The sequence below is a fragment of the Monodelphis domestica genome, chromosome 4 (assembly GCF_027887165.1).
Source record: "Monodelphis domestica isolate mMonDom1 chromosome 4, mMonDom1.pri, whole genome shotgun sequence".
Classification (NCBI taxonomy): Eukaryota; Metazoa; Chordata; class Mammalia; order Didelphimorphia; family Didelphidae; genus Monodelphis; species Monodelphis domestica.
The window spans coordinates 241341522-241361436 of NC_077230.1; the positions used below are offsets into that span (position 1 = coordinate 241341522).

The window sequence follows — 19915 nt, forward strand, 5'->3', positions numbered from 1 at the left end:
CAAAAAGGAATTTCATGAGGATTCCATGAAGAGAGAAAAGGACTTCCAGAAACCAGTGGCCAGAAGTTACCAATTTGTCCCATGTTCTGTCTAAACTTGAGTCCACTTTCCCCAAGGATCTTAAATATAAAGAGTGGCAAATATACCCCAGATTTTAAGGGGGAGGGCTATTTTTATAACAACAGTGTTTTCTATGCCACCTTAGTAAATATCTTTTTTCATTTTCTTTTTTCTTTTTTTTAATTATTTGAATTAATTTATTTAGTCAATTTAGAACATTATTCCTTGCTTACAATAATTACATTATTTCCCTCCCTCCCCTCCATCCAACCCTCCCATAGCCGACACATAATTCCACTGGGTATTACATGTGTCCTTGATCAGAACCTATTTCCATGTTGTTGGTGTTTGCATTAGGATGTTTATATAGTCTACATCCCCAGCCATATCCTCTCAACCCATGTATTCAAGCAGTTGTTTTTCTTTGGTGTTTCTACTCCCACAGTTTTTCCTCTGAATGTGGAAAGTGTTTTTTCTCCTAGATCCCTGCAGATTGTTCAGGGACATTGCATTGATACTAATGGAGAAGTCCATTACCTTCGATTGTACCACAGTGTATTAGTCTCTGTGTACAATGTTTTCCTGGTTCTGCTCCTCTTGCTCTGCATCACTTCCTGGAGGTTGTTCCAGTCTCCATGGAATTCCTCCACTTTATTATTCCTTTGAGCACAATAGTATTCCATCACCAACATATACCACAATTTGTTCAGCCATTCCCCAATTGAAGGGCATCCCCTCATTTTCCAATTTTTGGCCACCACAAAGAGCGCAGCTATGAATATTCTTGTACAAGTCATTTTCCTTATTAACTCTCTGGGGTACAAACCCAGCAGTGCTATGGCTCGATCAAAGGGCAGACAGTCTTTTAGCATCCTTTGGGCATAGTTCCAAATTGCCTTCCAGAATGGTTGGATCAATTCACAACTCCACCAGCAATGCATTAGTGTCCCAACTTTACCACACCCCCTCCAGCATTCATTACTTTCCTCTGCTGTCATGTTAGCCAATCTGCTAGGTGTGAGGTGATACCTCAGAGTTGTTTTGATTTCCATCTCTCTGATTATAAGAGATGTAGAACACTTCTTCATGTGCTCATTAATAGTTTTGATTTCTTTAACTGAAAACTGCCTATTCATGTCCTTTTCCCATTTATCAATTGGAGAATGGCTTGGGTTTTTTTGTACAATTGGTTTAGTTTATAAATTTGAGTAATTAGACTTTTGTCAGAGGTTTTTGTTATAAATACCTGTTTCAAAAAGCTAATTAACTCTGGTTGGATAATTGAGTTAGTAGGGAGCATACTCACTGGGGGCTCAGGAACAAAAGCAAAGAAACTCCTCTACCCCTGGTCAGCCCCTCAGAGTTGTGCCTTCAACCTTCAGAAGAGAAGTATTATTCACCTTCTGTGGACTCTGGTTGATGGTTTGAATGATGGTTGGGCAGTAGTGACAGAGGGGACATTATGCCCTTCTGGGATTTCCCTCTATCAGTAAAATCAAAGACCCAGAGCATTTTACATGTATGATCTCATTTTATCCTCACAACCTTGTGGTATAGATGGGGGGGGGGGGATTTTAGCAGATGTGAGAGAGACAACATTGTGAAATAAATATAGTGCTGTACTTGAAATCAGAAGATCTGGGTTGAAATCCACTACCGATGCTTATTGACTGTGCCTATGGACTGGTTATTTCACTTTTGCCTTAATTTCCTCATCCTTAAAATGAACATTGAAATATCTATAATACCTGCTTCACATGGCTGTATAAAACTTAATGAAAAAATATATGTCAATAATTTTATAAATGTCTGCTGATTCATTATTGCATGACTGCTGATCACCACTGCTAGTGATCTCTATCGAACTGTGAAGATTGAGATGAACAAAATGTTGCCTCAATTTTCAAAAGAGATGGATGAAACTGATTATTAAATGGATGATTTATAAGAATTTAGAAAAGAAAATGGTGAGTAGTGGGAGCCAGAAAAGGATCTCCTAAGAAATCATGCCAGATTAATTTCATTTTCTTCTTCAATAAGATTATTAGGCTGATAGACTAAGAACAGGGATAGTCTCTCTGAGTTTTAGCCACAGCACACATTTGGCAATATCGAGACCTTGCAGGTAATACCTAAGCTCACTGCTGGCTACTTAGAGATAGCATTCAGGAGGGTCAGGTGTTCCAGTACTTTTGCCAGTGGCTAAGAAGAGGTAGAACAAGGAAAAGTCGTGTCCTTGTTCTTTTCATAGGGCTTATCCTTCTCTAATAAGAGACTGAAAACTTCTCCAGAGCATCCCATTCAGTTTTCTAATATTTTCCAAAGGTCACCTTTCCTTGGAAAAATACAATCCTTTCATATCTACCCGTGTTGGTGTCTGATCTCTCTGCATCTCCATAGAGACTTTAATAGTGTTTATCTGGGATATCTTCCAAAATTGCCTTGCAACAGTATCTTTCTATAAAATTAAATTACGTGAAACTAATGACTTTACTACATGCAAAGGAGGATAGAAATATTCTAGACAGCACAGAAAAGAGATGAACGACTTGTCTCTGTCCCACCTTTAAAATTATTAGAATGCTCATGCTGTGGAATATGAGCAGATTACTTCAGCCATCTTTATACTTGGCATATGGTGATCCACATTGAAAAATCAATAAGAACCAAAATGACGAGGATATATGAGTTATAAAGATATGGTTATAGTCATCTCCTCTCATTACCTAAGAGTGAAGTTTTAATTATTAAAACTGAGATTTAATGATTTGCATATGTTTTCCATAGGAGCTAGCAATAATCATTATTACTTTGATAATTTTATCTCCCAGCACAATTAGGTATGCTTGGGTCCTGTTGAAGCCAAAAGAAACATAAAACTTGTAAATGTATGCAAAGCTACCATTCTACCAGTCTACAAACCCCCAACATAAGATTTTTATTCTGTTTTCAACCCCTTAGAGAAAATGCAGTGAGCTGCTAGTCACTGAAAGAATGGAGTAAAAAAAAAATTGTTCACCTTTTCAGGTGTTTTCAATTAACTGGTGACTATGCTGTCCAAAGTTTTGTTTCTTACCTTCTATGAGGAAAGCTTACTTTCTTAGAGAGCCCATTCATTCTCATAGGTGACTATCATCTCTATACAGATAACTAAAATCTATTTCTCCAATCCTCTACTGCCGACTCAGCCATGCAGCATCTACTGACCAGATATTGCCACAGTGATGTCCCTCTATCACCTTGGACTCGGCATTTCTAAAGTTTGTCAAATGCAGTCAAAAGAAGGAGCCACTAGACCTCACCTCATGATTGAAGCAGTGATATCCCTGGAAACTTCCCTTTAGCTGCAGGTGGAACCCCCTGTTCTGACCAGATATTACTGATGTTGGGGGAGAAATTAGGGTCTTGCCCAAAGATTTCACAACTCAGGCAATCTCCATGGCAAAGGAGCAAGCTTTCTTAAGAGAGGGAGGGAGGGAGTGGAATAGCCCTGGCGATGGGAGTGGCCATAGTGGGGATGGAGAGGTTTGGCAGTGGAAAAGTTTGGGTGGAAAGGCTCTGAGAGGTTTTTCAGGGATGCTTTTTATCTTTATTAGTTAAGGAAAGAATCATTTGTTTGGACAGTTGTTGCCCTGCTGTTCCCAAGGAGCTGATGTCACTTTACCCATAGTTAGCCTTGGTCTAAGTGGCCTTACCCATAGTTTACCTTGTTTCCCCATGGGAGGGGAGGGGATGAAAACCACAATGCAAATAGGATGCTAATGATATGTTAAACACCCTGGGGTACTGTTTGCTAGATTTTGCACAGATTCCAAAGAAGGGAAAGTCCCTAGTTTACTGTGCCCATGCTGATTGGCCAATTGCAAAACTCCTCCATCCTTATAACAACCTATCACCATCCATACACCAACCTGCCTGCATGGCAACCCACATCATTATCACTCCCCAACCTTTGTATATCTTGCAAAATAACCCTCCCAAGCACCCTTCCCTGTTGCTACCCTTCCCAGGAACTCCTTCTTGTTGAAGTATATTTAAACCCTGCCCCTTCGACCCTTCCTGGGCACTCTAGTACTTTGCTGCTGTGCGGTAATCAGAATTGTAACCTTGCCTTGATGAAAGACCTTGTCGCTACTTTGGTAGTTCTCTCTATTTCAGGTTAACAAACTGAACTCCTTTCCCCCAACACCTCATCCTAGAACTTGTCTCAGGACCTGGAGCCTCCTCTCAACCTTGCAGCCTGCTCATCCTGGAATCTCTCACAAAGCCTGCCTCCTTCTTTGATTCATGAGTTCTTCCTGCAGCCTCCATTTTGTGAAGAGGCTCTTCCAGCCTTCACTCTCCTCCTAGTCTTGTTCCTGACTTTTTGATGTGATCTTTATACCTCCCCTCTTTCCTTTTCAGATCCCTCTTGTGAGTGGTCATTCTTAATAGAATGGGATTATCTTTCTTTTTGCTTGTTTAGAACCCAAATACTTAGCACAAAGTCTCACATATAGTAGATAGTTAATAAATATTGATTTATTGATTATGCTAGTTACTGGAAAAGATAAAATTTAAATAAGACATGTTGTTTAAATATTCATGTGTGCCTCCCCAACCAAATTGTTAAGCTCCTGAAGAACAAGAGTTATGCATTTTGCTGCTCAGTATCCACTTAGTATAACAACAGAGTAGATGTTTAATACATATTTGATGAAGATATTCAGATCAAACCATCCAGGATCCAAAATTAAGCAACTAATTTTCACAAATACATTTCGCTGAGAAGAATAAGTTTGAATGTTAATGTACACCAAAATTTCTCTATTTTTAAAATGTCTGATATTGTAAAGTTCAGTATTTCTAATATTTTTGCACCTGATAAATGTTGTTTAAAGTTGTTGTTGCAGTAAAATGCTGTTTAAAGTTGTTAAAGTTTTGTTTCAAAACTGTCAAGTCCAATCCAGTCCTTCCATACTTATTCAAGCTGAATTTAATTCCTATATAAACCAGAACCTCAAAATCTGCTATTTCCAAATATTTCCATTAGACTTAAACAATACCTCAAAAACAAAACAAAAAACTAACCTTTATGTGATAGACATATGGATGCAGAATCATGGGACTGCACAAATTTCAGAGCTAAAAATAACCTAGGAACTAGTCTAACTTCCAAATACTCTGTAGATGAAATAGCTAAAGTCCAGAAAGAATAAATTATTCTGGTAAGATAGCATAACTAGTAAATGATGGCTCAAATTGAAACCCAGCTCTTCTAAATCCTTGGCCAATACTCTTTCAATTAGACCACACTGCTTCTCTCTCCTACCTCACCCTCATCAGTCAAATAAAATTAGTTTGGAATGGAATGATCTTTCTAATTATAGGTCCCTATCAAAACACTGATTTGGTTTGGGTTGGAGTTTTTTTTTCCCCCTTAGGGAGAAACTAGACAAGATGGGGAGAAATCCAAATTGAAGGAATGTTACAGTCTGTTGCAACAGCCTCAATGCCTCATAACAGCTCCATTTCATATCAGGATTCCCAAAATTTTTCAGTTCTATATGATGCAAATGTTATAACCCTATCATATCATTATGTCTTTTCAGCCTTTCTCTGTCTTTATGTCTTGCTTGTACTTTCTCTGCCCATGTCTGCCTTACTCTGTCTTTCTCCTGTCTGTCTTCCTCCTTTTTTGTTTTTCTTCCCTCTCTTTATTATTCTTTCTCTACCTCTTTCTCTCTATCACTCCCCTAACCTATCTCCCTGTCTTTCTCCCTTTGTTTCTCTTCCTTTCTCTCACTTTCTCTCACTTTCTCTCTCTCTTTGTCTCTCTGTGTCTGTCTGTCTGTCTCTCTCTCTCTCTCTCTCTCTCTCACACACACACACACACACACACAAATACAAAATGAAAACTTCTATTAAGGATACCAGGAAGAAAAAATAAGAGACATTGTTTTCTTGAAGCAACTCAGAGAAACTAATGCTAATCCTTTCTAAATATAATGCTTTATAATCTAGCATTAGTCTTCTACTCAGAAGTTCTCATACAGCTTTTTTCAGCCACCAATGGTTATGGCATAATTTATCAAATAAATAACTCATCCAAAAGCTGTATGAGATACATATGAATTTATCCTCTAATCTAAACTATATAATTCATCACCATCTCAAGTTTCAAAATTTAAGGAATAACTGATATTTATAATAGTACCTTCTGTTTTCAAATCACTGTATAAATGACACAGAGATAGGGACTAGACCTGTACTTTCATTGGTATAAGGAACTAATGGCTTTGGGAATTCCCACCAATGCCACCTTCTCTGCAACAGAGTCCTGGAATTGCCTAGAACACTGAGAGTTAGTTACTTACCCAGGGTCACAGTCAGTATGTCAGAGGTAGATCTTGAACTCAGGTCTTTCTGACTCTACTGCCAGCTCACACTCCACTATACCACACTGCCTTTCTATAAAATTTACATAATCAGTTTGATTTTCATGGCATCCCTGTAGGATGAGTAATAAAATAATTATTGCCTCTCTTTTAAAGACAGAAAATTAAAGGCTATATACAACTAATAAAATAGCAGAACTGAGATCTGAATCTAGGTCTACTGACCCCCAGGTCCAGAGAACTTAAATTTAATAAAACTTTAAGAGTCATTCTGGCCTTTAATCTGTCCCTCTTTGGGGACTCCAAGCTGCCTCCAAACCAAAGAGCCTTCACTGGTCACCTCTAACATGTGTGTTGTAGCTCACTATAAGAAGGTAAACTCGCTGAGAGCAGGGGCTGTCCTCACTTTTTTTAATGAGGCCCTCTTTGACCATGCATTAGACACAAAGTTTTATATGGGGTGCTGCCTCCTCCTCCCAGCAGAGCAAATGAGAAGCTAAGAACTAGCTCTGTGCACCCAACACAGAAATGCTAGTTTACATACAAAAATATCTCTCAAACATAATTTAATACAAATTAAAATCATGGGGGAAATGGTTGGGGCCAATGAGAAAGCAATTCTTATGGGAGTGATGTCAAATCAGAGTTGGGAGACTTTCTATTGGATTATTTTAACAAGGTGGATAACAAGTAATAATCATTCCTGGTCTTCAAAAGTAGCTATCTTAGCACTCAAGCTTGACTTACTGCAAAGTTTTACACACGTTTTAATGTTTCAAATACCCTACAAAAACATCCTTTACTTTGTTGTGTCTAAGACAACTTAATATGTCCATGCCCAGAATGCCAGAATGGCTACTCTTGGACCCTCAGGGGTGATTAGTGGTAGGTGGCCTTAGGAGCCCACTAAACCCACTAAATCATCTCCAGATATGCTTCACTTTATTCTCTGCACCAATCACCCCTGCCTCTCCCCTCCTTTTCCAGTCCTGAAACCATAATGAAATCAACCCTAACACCGTTCCTAGAAAGGGCATGCCAATTTATACTCTCCTACAACTCCATTTAGGAACCTTCCAAACCAAATGGTCTTTTTTTTTTTAATCCTTGCCTTCTATCCTCATATCAATATTAAGTATCAGTTCCAAGACAGAAGAGTGGAAAGTGTGAGGTAACTAGGTTTAAGTGACTTGCCCAGAGTCACACAGCTAGGGCCTAAGGCTACCTTTGAACCCAGAAGCACCCATTTAAAGGCCTGGCTCTGCATCCATTGAGCTACTTAAGTGCCTCCAAACCAAAGAGTCTTCACTGGTCACTAATCTAACATGTAGGTTGTATCTCACTATAAGAATGTAAACTCACTGAGAACAGAGGCTGTCCTCACTTTTTATTTGTATCCTGCATGCTTAATAGAATGGTTAGGTCTATGCTCTAAAATAAAAATATTAGGCACTTATTGAATACTTTTTAATTCATTCATTCATTCACTTGTTATTCCCTATTAGGAAAACTAGATGACCATAACAAAGTAATATGAAGATATTTTTTTTAAATGATCCACCAAAGCATTTTGTTTTTATTTATAAAGTATAGCTCTCTAGAATTAAATGAAAAATTCTGCCAATTTGAAATATTTTTTTACATTCAGATATTCCAAAACACAATTGTAGCATTTATGTGGCAGCTTATTAATACTTCACAGGATAAAGTTCCTTTCCAAAGATATTTGCCATGAATTTAATGTTCACATGGTAATGCTAATCCCCAAAGGCTGATAGCTCTCCCTTGTAGACAACGATGTTTTTGTCAGTTTCATGCACTTTGACTTTATAAAGGACTCCCACAGGAAGAATTTTCTGAAGGTTTTCCCAGATATATACAGCTACATTTTCTGTTGTGCTGTGAACAAAGATAAAGATTTTATAAGTTCAAATATGAAAATGACTAACAAAGTCTAATACTTATTCTCAGAAATAAATATTCTTCTTGTTTACATGTTATATTCTCAAGGAAACTTTAGCATTTACACTAACAGATAAAGTAAATTATTTACTGAATGGTCTACTCCAAACAATAAATATTTTTCTAGAATCAAATCTTTGGGGAAGAAAATATATGTGTATGTATATTTGATTACATGAAATTATCATATAAAAATAACCTATTTCAGAGAAAATTGTTTTCAAAGCAAACAACCAAGTTTCTTCCTCACAAAATATTACACACATTGTTGTCCCAAAAGTCTTAGTGCAGTTTTAAGCTTAAAAGCTTTGAATGAAGCCTTTTCGGATGGCCTGTTGAAAGTTAAAAGAGAATCTTTAGAATGTCCAACATTGGAATTAAAAATACCAAGAGATATTTTTAAATTCAGAATATTCATATGTGCTACGATGCATACTGTCATATATGGTCTATGCTCTAAAATAAAGTATACACTCTGGGAAGAGGGGAGACTAATGTCAAGTATTTCTTCCTACCACATACCTGGTGGTTTTTTCTAGCCTGAAGGATACCGAGTAGGATGTTAAATGGATGCTTGGACATTAAAGCCTTCACTAAGGATCTTCCTCCCTTATTTCTTGAGGTAAGGGCAGCAGCAGGGCCATCCAACAACACAAGCTCTCCCCTCCGAGGGTCGAAGGCCCCCAAGAAAGCTGAGGCTACAGATTTTGCCTTTGCTGCTAAGGAAGCAAACTTTACGCTATGCCTTTACTACCACTACTTTAGATTACATTCAGCTATGATATTATAGAAGCTAGATGGAGTGGGGAAAGACTGCAGTCTATTTGAACCAATATGAAAATTCATTCTCATTGTATTATCTATTATGAGACAAAAGTGGGGGCCAGAACCTACCTTACGACATCTGCAAAGTAGGGTACATCCTGGTCCAGGTTCTTATGATCAAGAGGTTTCATAATTGCCTCCTGGGGCCAAAAGAGAATAGGGAAAAAAACTGTTCCATTTGTGATTCAGATTTGAATGGGCACTGCCTGTGCTTCTCAGACCTTAGAGAATTTGGGCTCCTGGAGCTGCAACTCTATCTAACCCAAGCTCCAGGCAACTTAATACTATCAGTGGAAAACAGAAGCTCCTACTCCAAACTGTGGAAGATCAACTGGCAAAACCATGATGAGAAACACACAACGGCCGTATATACCAGTCTTCATATTAGAGTAGAAACACGTATATGAGAACTTTAGTGTAACATCATAACCCAAGACAACTGGGAAGAGCAGATAACAATTCTTACATGACATCCCAGAAGGTTTATATTTCAAGCAACACCTTATTATATAACTCATTTTGATCAGAGCCACAATAAGACATCTGAGGCTAGCCATGAGGACATGCCACCAAAGAAAGGTTCTTAAAGAGTTATTTGTTAAGAACTGCACAATTTATCAAATTAGATCAAAATTTGAAAAATTGAGTAATTTAATTATCTGAAGCTACTGGAAGGAAAAACATTTCACAAATGCAAAGCAAATAATTTCCAAGTGTTCAAACACATTCATATCATTTTTCTCCATGTCATTATCAAAAGCTATAATTGTCTTTTTTCTAACATCAGTACCTACTTTCAAGCTACCCTAAAAAGCCTTAGATATCAAGAAAGCAATAATTTTTAGGATCTCAAGAGGCATCACGGTGAATGCAGTGAAAAAGACATTGGTTTTAGAATTGAGAAGACCTAGCTTCCAATCTGCCTCTGACATTTATAATCTGGGTAATTATGGTAAGTCAGCTAACACTACTGAACCCATTTCCTCATCTGCTATATGGGGATAATAAGATCATCATATTAAGTTCACCACACTATGATGAAAATTAAATGAGGCAATGTATAAAATACTTTGAAACCTTAAAGTACTTTATAGAAGTCAGCTACTATTATTTTCAACTATATATTCAATAAATTGAAAGGAGACAGCTAGAAAGCTCAGTAAATTGATAACCAGACCTAGAGATGGGAGATCCTGGGTTCAAATCTGACCTTAAACACTTCCTAGCTATATCACCCTGAGGAGCTTAACCCCCATTGCCTAGCCCTTAATGCTCCTCTGCCTTAGAACCAATAAATAGCATTGATTCTAAGATGGAAGATAAAGATTTTAAAAATAAAATAATAAATTAAAAAGATTTTCCTATATGGGCACTAAGAAAATAAAAATGTGAGATTTGTCTGTTTTCTCTACTAAGAAGAATGATTTGGGTACTGGAGGGGAAAAAAGAAAACATAGGAAATGGTTAATGACAGGGAAGAAAGGTGGCTAAGTGGATTGAGAGTCAGACCCATAGACTCAAGGTCCTGGATTCAAATTTGGCCTCAGACACTTCCTAGCTATGTGATTCTGGACAAGTCATCTAACCCCCAGTGCCTAGCTCTTACTTTTCTTCTGTCTTGAAACCAATACACAGTATGTATTGATTCTAAGACAAAATGTATGAATTTTAAAAAAAAGAAAAGAAAATAGCTAACAGAGAGCTAATACTATACATTAGACAAGAGTACTTTGATATCCCTGATAAGTTCAAGTCCCCAGACTCAGATGGTACTAAAAGAAAACAGAAATGTGAATGCAGAATTACTGTCAAAATGGCATCAGTCAGGACAGTTAATAAAGAATTAAAAAGGCCAAATATTGTCTCAATTGTCTCAAGTTTCCCAAAAATAGAAGAAAGTAGAATTTGTTTAGTATAGAACTGTGATCTTAACTTCCAATTTCTGATAATAGTCAAACCATTTAAAGGGATGGTAAGCAAACATTTTGAATATAAAGCAGTGATCATGAAGAGATAATATGGTTTCATCAAGAACAAGGTTTATTAGCAAAAGCCATTCCCAAATAAGCAGTCAAATCATATGAACAAACAGTTCCCAAAAGAATTACAACTATTAATAATTATATGAAATATTGCTCTAAATCACTATAAACAAGAGAAATGTGCAAATAAAATCAACTCGGGTTCACCTGGGCTCAGTCTGGCAAAGATGACAAAAGAGGGAATCAAATCATGCTGGAGAGAGATTGACAAGATAGGCAAACTTATGAACTGTTGGCACAGCAGTAGATTGAACCAACTATACTGGAAAGCAATTTGGAATTATGCAAAGAAGATTAAAATCATGCTAACCTTTGACCCAGAGGTCCCACCATTAGGCAGATACTAAAAGGAAGTCAATAATGAAAAAACAAAAGCCTATATTCATGGCAGTGCTCTGCATGGTAGCAAAGAATGTGAAATAAAGCAGATGACCATCAGCTGAAGAATGAATAAAAAAGCTCTAACATATAAATGTAATAGATGACTACTATGCTGAAAGAAATAATGAATATGGTTGATAAAGCAAAGCACAGGAAGGCTAATATAAACTGATGAAAAGTTAAATAAGCAGAATTAGGAAAACAATATATGCAATAACTACAACCACGTACCAGAAACTATAATGACAAAACAATGCTGTGAAATTACAATAATGACATTTTCTCCCAAAGAACACCTGTGTAAGGGAACTTCTCCCATTTTTTCACAGGGGTGGGGACTATGGCAGTGACATATTACATACATCAGATTTGTTCGATGTGTTGATTAGTTTGGCTAAGCTAGGGTGGGAGGTTTGTATTCTTTATATTAAGGGCTAGCTGGGAGTGAGGAAAATATCTTAGAAAATGTAGGTGTAATTAAAACAAAAGATAAATTTTAAGAAGGCCATGATGGACTAACATTATTTCACTTTCTAACAGTTGCTGTCCTTGACAGATCGAGCCTAGATATTATTAGCAAAGCATTCGACAAAATTTCTAATCCTATTCTTGTGGATAAAAAGGCATAATGTTTGGCAGTTAATATCAGAACTTAGAGCTTATTGAATGGACACAAAAGGTAGTTATTAATACTTCACATTGTCACTTTAGCCCAAGAACTGGTACTTGGTATTATGCTATTTAATATTTTTAATCAATGAGTTCAATAAAGGCATAAGTGACATGATTTTCAAATTTGCAGAAAGCACTTAGCTAGGAGAAATGGAACACATGTTGGATGATAGGAGCTAGAAATTTCTCAACAAATTGGATTGTTGTGTTATAGCCATCAATATAAAATTTAATAGGAATAAATGTAAATTTTTCAGTATGAATTTTTAAAAATCAACATCATAAATACAATATAAGAGAGGCATGGCTTGATAATAGTTCACAAAAAAAAATCTTGAGGGTATTAATTGGCAGAAAGTTCAATACAAGTTCAAAAGCTTGATATGGCAGCCAAGAAAGCCAATATGCCCCTGGGCTACATGAAGTGATAGTCCTGATACATTCTGCCCTAGTTAGACAAGACATGGAATATTATGTTCAGTTCTCAGAGCTGCATTTATAAAATGTACCAATTCACTTGAGAACAACTAAGAGGTAAACAGGATGGTGATAGGTCTCAAGATCAGGCCATATGCAGATCAGTTGAAAGAGCTGGGATATTAAATCTAGAGATGAGAAGTCAGGCCTATCCTGTGCATGAAGGATTATACCACTTTTGCTGGGGCTATAGCAGGAAGTTGAAAAGAGACAAATTTAGACTGAAGGGGAAAAAAATCAATTTATGCTTCATACCAATCAGAGCTATTCAAAAGTAGAATGGGCCACCTCAAGAGATGGTGAGCTCTCATCACTAAAACAGTCTTTAAACAAAAGCTGGATGAATACCTTTCAGGAATGTAGTGGAGGAGTTTTTGTTCCAAAAAAAGTTGGTCTCAGAAGCTCCCTACAACCTGGAGATTCTGTGACTTTCAAGGCTCAGGACCACGTCCACCTTCTCCATAATGCCTTCTTTTAACTACTGCACCCCACAGGAATCTCTTTTTCTGAATTTGCAGCAACTCAGCCTTTTTTTTTTAGACTTTAACATATGTTGATTTAAATCTCTTGTATTATTTGGCTTTTGGCATATATGTCTTGCCTCCCAGGAGGGCAAGCTGTATAAAGGCAGCAGCTCTGGGTATTTGTTGTATTTCTCACAGTGTGGATGTGCACCCCTGAGTGTTCAATAAGTATCTGTTGTTTATGTCTCAGAAAATAAAAGGTAATAGAGAAAGAACTATATAGTGTAATGTCATTGTCTTTTGGAATTTAAGTTTCAGAAAAAGTACTGTGTAACTAAGCACTGGATACTTCTAAACACTTGGGAGTGAAGGAGAAATATACATAGTCTCTGCCCAGGGAATGACATGAAGCAATGCAAGGCTAAATTCTGAGGTAGTGGATTATAGGCTAAAAAGGCCCAGAAAAGGGAAAGATCTTTGAGGGTAGGAGGAAAAGGAAGTTAGTTCTTTTAGGGCTAGCAGAACTAAAACAGGAAAAGCAGAGAAGTAAAGTGTAGTTCAAACAAGGCAGACAACACAAACAGCTCTCTTGATCACAATATGCTATGGTTTCCATTCCATGAATCATTTAAACAGCGCTATAACAGGCAAGGTTGAGGCCTTAGGTAAAAAGGGAGTTCCCCAGGGCAAACAGCAAAAACAATTCTAGAGGCAGGAGTTTGGAGGAGACTTTTAAAAATGTATATTTGAGGACATAAATTTTATTTTATTTTATTTATCCTTACCTTCCATCTTAGAATGAATACAGAATATTGGTTCCAAGGCAGAAGAGCAATAAAGGCTAGGCAATGGGGGTTTAGTGACTTGCTAAGAGTCACACAGCTAGGAAGTATCTAAAGCCAAATTTGAATCCAGGACCTCCCATTTCTGGTTCTCAATCCACTAAGCTACCCAGCTGCCCCTAAGGGCTTGAATTTTAAACCTACACTACAAGACTATACAGCACCGAGTAATATTATTACCTCCATAATGTCTTTCAGTTCTGTCAGATTCACAACCATTCCTGTTACAGGATGAATCTAAGGGATAAACAGAGTTAAAAATTAGATTTGGACAACTCCTTACAGTTAACCTTTAGGAAACAAAGAAATTCAGCATGGAGCAGAGAGAACAGGCCAAAATATTTTCCCATAGTCCCATTTCTAAGACCATCATTTAACTCTGAGTCCCACCCTCACACAGTACTACTTGTGCTATAATATTACCTGTTCATGAACTACCTCTACAGAGTCAAGTCCTCAGAAACCAGTTTTAAGAAAAGTTCTTTAGAGGTAGAATGATAAGAAAAAGAAACAGTTCACCAGATATAAAAAGACTAACAAATAAGCAACACTGAAGGAAACACTTCAAGCACAGGATACACAATGGCATAGTCCACCACAGAAGCCAGAAAAGGCCTAATGAAGCAAGCTGCGCACAAGCCACAGACACAAAGAAATGTTTTCTGCACATACCTCTCCATGTACTGTCACCACAACTATGGGGGGAAAAAACAAAATACCAAAAACAGGCATGACTTTCAACAAACTAACAGATGAGCACAGATTGTCAACACAAGCTGCAGTAGGCAGGGAATGGTCTAATATTTTCAAACAAAAACCACTTCCCAGTTTGGAAGCCAGTTCCTTTATCATCCAACCACAACTAAACTGAGAAAGTTCTTCAATAAGGCCAAGGCCAGGGCAAGTGGGTTGTATTTTGGAAGGAAGCTACCTGAATTAGCACCCAATTCTGCATAACACCTGTTTGAGTAAGGTCACACAGCAAATTAAGCACAATCAATGATTTAAATTCTTATTAGAGACAAAAGAGGAATATGAATCTCTCTAGCTCATTCACATGAAAACACACATAAACTGACAGCAATAATTTGAGGGAAAACAGGTGCTTTTATAAAGTAAGGGGTAATTTAGGAGGAAAGAGCTTCACAAATGGATGTTTATCTGAGGGTAGGCGAATTGTTTATAGATCAGCACTTGGAAGCATCTGTTATGTCTTAATAGAATAAACTCCCAAGTACGGAAATCAAAGGATCGGTGATTTGATTCTATCAGAGCAGAGAACTCCCCTACCAGTGCTATAAGGATCACTTACCTGATTATAACTTGGTAAATAAGTCCTAGGAAGTTGGCTAAGATTTGGACATTATGTGGCATGCCCAGAGTCACATACATTAATAAGTAATTCAGAGGTAAGATTTGAAAACAGCTCTTTTTTACTCTAAAGGTGGCACTTTATCCATTATACCATGCCAGGCTGACTCTTCTAAGAAGCAATTATCAATTTTCCATGCATAAATCACATTTTTAACCTTTCCCTTTCATCTTACAATCAATACTGTGTATCGATTCCAAGGCAGAAAAGTGGTAAGGACATAGCAACCGTGGTTAAATGACTTGCCCAGAGACACACAGTGAGGAAGCGTCTGGGATAAAATGTGAACCCAGGACTTCCCATCTTCAGGCCTGGCTCTCTAATCACTGAACCATTTACCTACTCTGATAACTTTATGGATTATCTCTGACAAATGTTTAAACCCAGCTGTGTCCTTACTAGGCAACATGCTCATTAACTGTCTCTCACTCATTGAGTGTATACTTAACAGAATACAAACTTGTTTTAATATGAACCTTTGGTTAGATGGATATATACTGCCACAAAAATCTTATTATGAATTCCTAAGCCAAATAAAAATGATTTTAAACCACTGATTGTTTTGGACTAGCTATAACATTGCTCCACTCCATTAGAGCAGATAATTGAGAGTATTTATCTTCTCTTGCTCTTCTGAATACTTGAAAACTACTAAAATTTATTCAACAAAGGAAGAGATATTCTATATTTGAAATTAATTTAACTTCTCATTTATGTCTAAAATCATGGAAATTTAAGTTCACAATGTTTTTCACCTATTAAGTCCACAATGACATTTAGCACTCAGATTCAGAGAACATTAGACCTGGAAGAGACCTTACAGATCATATCTTCCAACTCTGCTATTTTACAAATATGGGAACAGAAACTGAGAGAGAAAGAGTAACTTGCCCAAGATTACTCGCACATCTGGATCTAGACTATAACACAAATTCCCTGACTCCCAAGCCATTGTTCTTTCTGCAAAATGAAAGGTTCCTCTCCATAATTTCTGTGAAAGAGCTAAATTCTCAAGCTTCCATTTCTTACCTTTATAGTTATGCCCATGGCCATTGGGATTATTACATTTTCCAAACAGTTTTAGATTCTCTTCATCACTGAGAAATTTGCTGCCAAAGAAAAAAAGAATAGTATAAAAATTACATGCAAACCCCTACATGTTTTAAAAAAAAATTTTCATACTTTGAAAATCAGTCAGGATATGTTCATTTCACCTTTTTTTTTTCTTTTAAACCCTTACTTTCTGTCCTAGTATCAACTCTAGGACATAGACTAGGATTAGAGGATTAAGTGACTCACCCAGGGTCACACAACTGGAAATATGTGAGGCCAAATTTGAACCCAGGTTGTCCTGACTCCAGGCCTAGCTCTCCATCAACTTCCCTGCCAACAGGAACCCTTGTATGTCATTTTTTTTTTAATTACAAAACTTACAGTGTTTTCTATCATCCCAGATCAGAACACTGTCATTGAGACTAGCAATTCAATCTATAAATTCACCTACATTAAGGTCACATAGGTCCCTGAGTGACAGCAAGTGCCATTTTCTATCTAGTATGAATCATTACAAAAGTGTGAATTTCTAGCATTCTCTTTGAGAGACTATCACACAACCTAGCTATGTATCCTTTTTGCTATATCCCAGTTTTTTCTAAATATAACCATTTCCTCCCTCAAGCAGTTAGTAAACCAACAAACATTATTAGGCATGTACTATGTGCCTGCCATAGTGCTAAGACCAAAGAAGGGTGAAATAATCTGCTCTCAAGGAAATTAATGGGGGAAACAACAAATATGTTAAAACATGATAAAGAAAGGATACACTGGAAATAATCAACAGAGGGAAAAACAGTAGTATTAAGTGGGATTGGGGGAGGCTTCATTCAGGTAGAAAATGGGATTTTATCTAGGCTTTTAAAGGCAGCCACGACAGGAGCATGAAGATGGAGAAAAATTCTCGTTATGAAAGGTTAGTCAATGAAAATGCTGGGATGGGAATATTGACTGTCTTCTGTGAGAAACAGCAAGAAGCTCAGTATCACTGGATCACTGGATTGTAAAGGTCTTAGAAGACTGCAGAAGTAGGAAGGCAACAGGTTATAGAGGGCTTTAAAGACCAAACAGCAGATTTTATATTTGATTCTGAAGGCAGTCACTCAGAGGCTTTCAAATTAGTTACAAACTTAAAAAGGGTTAAGATGCTGGAACATTCCATGAGACCACTTAATTTAGCACAGTGTCCGGCACAGAGAAGGTATTCCATAAATGTGAATTAATTGCTTATTGGTTGTCCTTTTAAACTTCCCACTTCCCCAAATAGAAGGGATTCGATATATATCTCCAGTACATTAGCTAACAGTGGCATCATCTCTCTTCCTCTTATCTTTGTCCCTATTTCTCCCCCAATTTAACCTGCAATAGCTCAGAAATATTGGTTATCTACACACCCACACCCTCATCTTATACATCCACCTTTGCCTTTAAAAAAATCTTCTCTCTTAGAATAGAGGCAAAAGAGCAGTAAGGGCTATAAAATTGTGGTTAAATGGCTTGCCCAGGGTCATACAGTTAGGAAATGTCTAAGGTAAGCTTTGAACCCAGAACTCCCATCTCCAAACATGATGCCCTCTCTACTGAGCCACCGAGCTGTCCCAATAGGTGCTTAATTAATGTTTATTATATTGTATTACCAACAATAATACTAATAACGGGGTTCCAAGCCAGAAGTCGATGACCTTTTAAAAATATTTTGATAACTGTATTTTACTTTAATTAGTTTTTCCTTTATATTCGCGGGTGCAGACATTTCTGCTCCTCAATGCTTTCCCAGTCCTAGCTGGTCCAAGGCTGACCCCACCTCCTCCAGATGGCTCCGCCCGCCAAACCCGCCCGCCAAGCGACCAATGGCTCCTGTCTCCCTGCAGCTAGGGTCACCTGGTCCCGCCCCTTTCCTTCTGACCCCGCCAACTCCATCCCACCTTCCTCTCCCCACCGGCACCCCGCACCTGTGGAGCCTATGGCTCGCGCTGAAGGAGACGCACCGCGAGACCCGCGCATAGCGTCGTTCCGGGCGCGCGCTCAACATTTTGTGAGCCCGAGTGGCAGAAGCTTCTCCCGGGTACCTCCGGTTGAAGGTGGGACGAGGAGAGGCGCGAGGCCGGCGTCCCTTCCTGCAGCGCTCGGCCAGCTACAGCCCGGGGCGCTCGCTTTCCGGAAGGCCCCTCCTACGAACCGAGGCTGCGAGAGAGGTCGCCCTCTGCCGGTGCGGGGGAGGAGCCTTAGACTTGCGTCGAAGGCCGAGGCCCGCAGGCCCGTGATCCCAGGCTTCCTTCCACTTGAATAAGAATCCCACCCAAAGCGTTATATTTGATGGTGGATCGCGAGGGAAGAGAGCGGCAGACCCTAGGACGCAGCCTGCTTTTCTCTTAGTTAATTCTAATGTAGCCCTTTTTCTTGTATACATATTAACTTTTATTTTATTATTTTTTTCATTTAAATTTCTTGCATCGTCATCCATATTTGCAACTTCCACCCTGTGATTCAAGGGAGAGTGAATAGATCTGCTGAATGGGATGAAATTTTCCTCACGATTCCTGTTCAGCTGCTATGGGTAGGGTGCCTAGGTAGCAGTGAATTACCCTGAAGAGCCAAAACCCACTTGAGTGGAATAGATGGAAACTTGTATAGTAGAGGGAAACAGGGAAGGGAGGGACTGGGGAAGTGTTGGGCCACACAGGTGTGTTTGGTTAGTTTGGAGACAAGCCCCAAGAGTATGACAACAAAGGATGGAATGTAATCCATCTTTCCACTGTCCATATATCCATTGGGGCTCAGGTCCCAGCCTCTACTTTGGAAAACACAACTAGATAAGCCAGAGGCAGCAATAGTAGATACAGACTGGGGTAGTCGTGGGGCCTTCAGTGGTTTCTGAACTTGGGCTTTCCCTTCCAGTGCTGCCCCAGGAAATCTTCCTTGTGAGATATATGGAAATATAGTACTCTCTTTGAAGTCATCATTTAACAAAGGATAAGGAAGAGGCTCCTATTGGCCCAATCCTCCATTACACTTATGTATTTGCAAATTAATCTAGCACAGGGCAATCCCAGTTTAAGGAGTAGTAAGACTCTCACAGTAGGATCGGAAATTGATCTCAACTCCATTATTATCTCTTTCAATATCGCTCTTCCAAATCTAATAAGATCATACCTCCAGTGTCAGAAAATGATTACACTAAATACAACTGAAAGATGAAATGAAAGATGTATCACTGATTAATGAATGAATAGGGAAAAATTTCCTTTGCATTTGGAAATGAAATGGAAATCAGAAGCTAATTCATTCCTTCTCTGCCAACGCATTTGTCAGGCTGCCCTTTAGTGGCTTCATTTCCCCTTCACATCAGTCCTTGAGGTTCACTTAAATCTAATTTCCTCAATATAAA

General features: G+C 38.2%; 1 protein-coding gene across 2 annotated transcripts; it reads right to left on the bottom strand.

Moving 5' to 3' along the window:
- Positions 1–4559: 4559 nt before the first annotated feature.
- Positions 4560–18823, bottom strand: PTS (6-pyruvoyltetrahydropterin synthase). Of its 2 annotated transcripts, none has more exons than XM_001381265.5 (6): positions 18480–18823; positions 16504–16583; positions 14775–14797; positions 14283–14339; positions 9294–9364; positions 4560–8336 (listed from the first exon to the last, which is right to left on the bottom strand). In XM_001381265.5, exons 1-6 carry the CDS (start codon positions 18557–18559, stop codon positions 8195–8197), a joined length of 453 nt encoding a protein of 150 aa, XP_001381302.2. In that variant the 5' UTR covers positions 18560–18823; the 3' UTR covers positions 4560–8194. The 2 variants fall into 2 exon arrangements, with proteins under 2 accessions (XP_001381302.2, XP_007494882.1); XM_007494820.3 differs by having other exon boundaries at positions 18516–18716.
- Between the last annotated feature and the right edge of the window lie 1092 nt (positions 18824–19915).